The 6073-nt window shown below is 55.4% G+C and overlaps 1 protein-coding gene across 1 annotated transcript; it reads left to right on the top strand.

The window, feature by feature from the left end:
* Nucleotides 1-1057: 1057 nt before the first annotated feature.
* Nucleotides 1058-4292, top strand: ACKR1 (atypical chemokine receptor 1 (Duffy blood group)). The gene is made up of 2 exons (XM_007530595.3): nt 1058-2991; nt 3270-4292. The coding sequence occupies exons 1-2, from the start codon at nt 2971-2973 to the stop codon at nt 4245-4247; spliced, it is 999 nt and encodes a 332-aa protein (XP_007530657.2). The 5' UTR covers nt 1058-2970; the 3' UTR covers nt 4248-4292.
* Nucleotides 4293-6073: the final 1781 nt, after the last annotated feature.

The following is a 6073-nucleotide window of genomic DNA, read 5'->3' as shown; positions in this document are numbered from 1 at the left end:
TGAGGGATAATGTGAACTCTGTGCATGTGTGTGTGTGCACGTGTCTGTATACCTGCGTGTATGTGAGTGGGATGCATGTGCGTGTAGCTGCACATGTACCCTCCTGTGGTCAGGTGTGCATACAGAACATGCACGCCTGTGTGTGCACGGGGTGGGTGTGTGTGTGTCCAGGTGAATGTGTGTGGGTCTATATCACGTGTGAGTGTGTGTGTGCATGAGTGTGTCTGTCTCTGTGTGCAGTGACTGGGTTTGTGTGCCCTGTGCAGATGTGGCTGTGTGTGTATGCTAGGGAGAGACTAAGAGTCCTGGACATTGGGTGAACTGGGGGGCATGAGAGGATTAGAGAGTAGAGGGTCACCTCAAGCCAGGGACTTTGTGCTGACCAGGGGCCCTGCTCCATCTGGGTCCCCGCACTGCTCCTCTGTCTGGGTGGAAACAGCTCCCATGTTTTCTCGCTCCACTGGCCATTTGTCTCACCAAATATACAGACCACCCAGCTCTGGCCTCAGTGTCCCTTCCAGCAGTCGTGGATCAGTGCCGCAACTGTTGCTATGCACCTTGACCTTTGCCAAGCAGCCACCTGGAGTGACACAGTTTCTCCTGTCTGTGCCCAGCGTGCCGAGTGATGCCCTGTGCCCTCCCGTCTCCACCCTGCGTGCCCTCTGTCTTCCTTGGGGGGAGTGGGTTGCCATGGAGATGAGGCTGCTCCTCCTCACCCCGTGCGCCCTCCCTCCCTGCTCTGCTCTGGGGGCTGCCTGGCAGCTCTGCCCCTTCCATTCAGGTACTGCCCTGTGAATTTTCCAGCCACCAGTTGGCCAGGCAGGCCCCACATGTTCCAGTAGTGGGGGGCCCAGCCTTGGCCTGTTGGGCACCCCATCTCCCAGCACCTGCTATCAGAAATGACTTTTCTTCTCTGAGCTGAACCACTCTGTCCATATTACACAGAAGCCATATTTGTATGGGGCGGGGGGGGGGGGCTGTGCTGTGTGTGTCTGTCTGTGGGGGGGTACCAGGTGGGGTCGTGTATCTTTATAATCTTTCTAACTCCTGTGCTAATCTCGAGGGGCAACCCTCAATATATCTGGTTACCGTGTCTTTGGGCTGCCTCCTTCTTCTGCTCTTGCTCCTTTTGGGGGTGGGGGCTATGGGCACCGACTAGGGGTGCCAGGTTTGGGAAAACAGTGTTGCCAGGGTGTCCAGTGTGGAAGCAGCTGGACTTGACCGCTGGAACATATTCACCTTTCTGGCTTTTGAGGTGACTTGGGGGAAGTCGCCTAGTGGCTCCCCTGCCCTTGGCTTGACTATGCTCAGGTGGTGGACCCATTGGAGGTGAACCTGGACGTGAACTTGGAGATGGACACCTCACCTCATCCCCCTTCCTGACAGCACCAATAGTCTTCCCCTGAACTTGCTCTTTCACTTCCATATGAAATCTGAGGTTCAGACCATTTTCCTTGGGGTACACAATGGTGAGCTGACTCTGTTCCCTCTGTGCATCACTCCTCGGAAATATGGAACACCGATGCTCTCCCTGGCACCTCAGGCTCTGCCTTTGCCTTCACCCCCGCCCTCGCCTCTGAAGTCTAGGCTATTATTGGAAGAAGCAAGATGGGAGAGAGCAGGGACCATGGAGCTACCAAAGAGCAGAGCTTGGCTGTGGAATCCTCTGCAGGACAGATACTCTTTCTCTCTCCTCCCCACAAGAAATGTTCTCTCTGGCAACATGCCAGGTCAGAGCAGAGCTCCAAGCTTTTGTGTCTCATCACAAAGATGACCCTATGGGACCCCCAGATCCCCAGCCATGTGCTCCCTCCCATGGAAAAGTTTACTGTAGTGACTGACGCCAGGTCCCTTCAGAAGCTGCGTGAGGCCACCTAGAGCTGCCCACATACACACCCCTACCTCAGGGAGCTGCACACACACTGGCAACCTGCTCGCACAGCATTTAATGTGCACACAGCACTGGCCAACACAGATCTCAGAAGGACAGGCTTATCCCAACTGGCACAGGGCAGCTCTGCTACACATGAACCCTCCTAAGGGGGTGGGCATTCACAGATCCAACTGGGACACCACCCACACTCCCTCACAGACAACACCCCACACACCTCAGACAACACTTTCACACAAGCACCCATACACCACAGACAACACCCTCACACATCAAAGACAATCCAGACTACACACAGCCACAGCACCCACTCACGTAGCACAGACAGCACCTTCACACACCAGACAGTACCCACACACCACAGACAATACACATTCCTTACACAATACCCACACCTCACACACTACAGACAACACACAATAATTACAACCCACAGACATTACACACATCCCTCACATACCACAGATAATGTCCACACCGAACACTCTACAGACAACATACACCACAGACAGCACACACACCTCACAAACCACAGGTGATGTGCACACACACACACACACACACACACACACACACACACACACACACACCCTTTCACAGATCAGTTTTGCATTCTTTTGTCTTGGACGAAGTTCAAGGGCTGGAAGAGTGGCAGACGGGTGTCAAGTTTGCCCCCTCTGGACTTCCCAGCAGACCCTTATCTCTGCCGCATACCTCACCTTTGGCCCCTCTTCCTTCCTCGTACTTTCAGGTGCCCTCCTTGCTGGGAAGCCCCTGGCTCCTCCGCCTCCCTCTCCACCTTTGGGAAAACACCCCTCTCTGGACCCACCTTTTCCCTTTCCCGACTACAGGGCCCACAAGAAGGCTTCAGCCTCAAAACAGGAAGCTGGGCCATGCCCCATGAGCAGGGGAGGGTGTGGAGCACAAGCTTCCTAAACCCCCACCCACAAGGCCTGCCAGGTCTGAGGAGGCTTCTTTGGACTCCACACTTATCTTGGAGGCACAGCTGCAGACGGCACCCGCCTTCCTCCTGCCTGATCCTGGCCTCCTAGCCTCCTCCATCTTTATCACCTGAAGCCATGGGAAGCTGTTTGTCCTGGGTAAGTGTCCACAGTCATTCCTGTCTGGCCCAGGCCTTCATGTCTGTCTGTCTCTATCTTTTGCTGACACCTCTTCCCCCTCTCCTTTTTGCTTTTAAGTCTTTCCCTGCCCCCTTCTCTCTCACCTGGGCAGCCAGCTTGCCTCTTTCATTGTTCATCCAGAGCTTCCCTGCTTTCCCATGATCCCTTTTCCATTGCCAGCTATCTGATGCACTGACACCCCCTCCAGGCAGGCCCCTAGGGACCAGCCATGATGCCTTCTGCCCTGTGTCATACAGGACTCTTCCAACACAGCTAATGACAGTTTCAGCAGCCTGGGCAACTTAACCGATCACTGGGGGATGAATGAGTCATTCTACGATGACATGCTGGACTATGATGACTTAGACCTGGGGGCATCAGCACCCTGCCGCTCCTGTGCCCTGCTGGATGCATCCTCACTCCCCTTCTTCATCGTGGCCAGCGTCCTGGGCATCCTGGCCAGCGCCGCAGTGCTCTTGGAGCTCTTCAGACCACTATCTGGCTGGAGGGTCCTTGCCGGCCGCCCCCTCCTGGCACAGCTGGCAGTGGGTTGCACCCTCTTCTGTGTGGTGTTGCCCCTCATGGCTCCGGGCTTGGGTTTTGCCTTCTCCACCTCCCTGTGCCAAGTGGCCCATTTGGGCTGGTACAGTGCAGCCTTCGCCCAGGCACTGCTGATAGCACTCCTGGCCTGCCTGGGCCCCAAACTGGGTGCAGTCCAGACCCCCAGGCTCACTCTGGGGCTCCCCCTGGGACTCTGGCTAGTGGCCATCCTGCTGGGGCTGCCAATTGCCCTGTCCAGCAAGACCCCCCAAGGACACTGCGCTCTCAACCTGGCCACGGGCCCACTGTACGCCTTTCACGTGGTTACCTGCTTCACCATCTTCCTCTTGCTGCCGCTGGGCCTACTGGGAGTCAAGGTGGTAAAGAAGGTACTGGGCCGGGGCCCATGTCCCCAGGTGGATGTTCTGTGGGTCTGGTTCTTGTTCTGGGGACCTCATGGAGTGGTCCTGGGCATGGAAACCCTGGTGAAGTTCCGGGTGGTGCTGCTGTCTGTGTGCTCCACCCAGCAGGCCCTGGACCTGCTGTTGCACCTGGCCCAGGCTCTGGCCATCTTGCACTGTGTGGCCACCCCGATGCTCCTGGCCTTCTACTGCCACCGGGCAACCCGCCCTGCCCCCCTGCCCATCCCTGAGGGACCAACTTCCTACCTGGAGCCCCCTGCTGGTAAATCCTAACCCCCTGCAGCCCCAATTAAAATCTATGCTGTTCCCATGAAGAAAGCAATCTCTTATTTCTCCTGGGGAGGGAGCAGAGGAAGAAGAGTGGAGAAGGGCCTACCTGTCAAATGCTCCTGATTCCCTGACTAGTCAGGGAGGCCAAGGAGGCATGGACATCTGAGCTCAAGGTGTTCTCCTAGGCATGGGGCCACACCCATCTAAGCATAGACAGGTCCCAGGTGTGTGTGTGCAGGAGAGTTCACAGCTCAACCTAAAAGTGTAGGGGTGATGGCTTTGCATCTAAGGACAGAAGGAAACTGCAGAAAGCAGGGAAGCAGGAGTCACACCCAGAGAGGACTTGAGATGGAGTCCTGAATGAGCCCTCTCTAGTCTCCCACCACACACACCTCCTCAAGACCTGTTAGCTTTACTTGGAGGCCATTTGGGCAGAAGGGAGGCCACAGCCTGAGGAACCCCTATCCTAGACACCCCCAGAGAATTCTAGAAGCCACTATCAGAAGTTATCGCTGAGCTTAGTGCTCTTGCTCAGCATGGCCTGATCCCGTAGAGTGAGGGGGTGTCCCCTTCAAAACCCTGTCGGAGGCTCCTGCCTATGTGACTTTGCATAGTTCATGGTGCACTTGCTTCCTGGGGTCACAACCCCATTCAGCTCCTCCTCCGCCAAGAAGCTGGAAGGAAGAGAAACTTAACAGGGAAGGTTGACCTGACTCCTAGCTTAAAAGCTCTGATTTCTCCCCTTCAGTTCAGCTCTGGATCAGAGAACCTTATTTCCATAACCCTTTTCTCCCCCCTAGCCTTCCTGTCTGTCTCCCAGGGTGCCCCTGTACCCTGGCCACCCCAAATTTTCCCAAATGTCCCAAAGGCTTTGTCCTCTTTATAAGGACCCTGGAGGATGCTCAGCCCTCTCAGTCAAGTTTAGGGGAAAGCTGGGGGACATCTGAGTGGCATGTAGCATCCATCTGGGTCTTTCCATTTTCCAAAAGATGAGCTATAATATACACCTGGCCAAACCATTTATTTCCCCCAATCCCTGCAACACCCAACTCTGGACTTTGAGACTAATGGTGTGTGTGTGGGTGGGTGGGTGGGGGGGCATGTACAGGAGCAACTCAGGCTGGTAGAGCTTTTCTAAAGCTGTGTATTTGGGGTGACAAAGTCTCTGGAAGCCCTTCCTACCTCCTGTCTCCTAGCAACCACAGGGTGAGCAGTTGATTGGCAGGTCCTTGATGGAAAGGCGGGGCTTAGGGATGAGATCAAGAAGGGGAGACATCCTGCCACTGAAAGAAGAGGAAGGACCAGAGGAACAAGGAGAGCCTGGGTAAACCAGCATTATCTCAGCTCAGTGAGGTTTTCCCCTCATTCTCCATCTCCCTCCAGTTGGCCCTTGATCCTCTTCCCAGATGTTAGGTGGGACTGAACAGGGAAGCCCCTGCAGTGCAAAGGAGAGGAGGGTGTTTTCAGCTTCCCTGAGCTTCCAGGGCCAACCTGGGGCAGGGGGGTAAAGTGTGAGAGCCAGCAACTATTTTATCCATCTGCCCCACAACCAGATGGAAAACATCCTCCTCCTCCTTGTTCTCCTCCTCTTCTTTCCACTCTTCCATCCCTCACCACTACCCCCCCCCCCACCTCCTAGTACATCCAGTTAGAGACCACATGACTCCATATCTCTCCAAGAAGAGGCAGACACCAGCTACTGATAAGCGGTCCCAGCAGAGCCCCTGGCCAGATCCCGCTCCACCAGACCTCATGGTCCTTATCTAGACTGAGCGCAGGTCATTTCTCCCAGCCCAGCCCTGCCTGGCCCAGTCATGTCTTCAGTGCTC

Source organism: Erinaceus europaeus, chromosome 9, assembly GCF_950295315.1.
Source record: "Erinaceus europaeus chromosome 9, mEriEur2.1, whole genome shotgun sequence".
Taxonomy (NCBI): domain Eukaryota; kingdom Metazoa; phylum Chordata; class Mammalia; order Eulipotyphla; family Erinaceidae; genus Erinaceus; species Erinaceus europaeus.
This window is presented reverse-complemented; position numbering and strand designations above follow the sequence as displayed.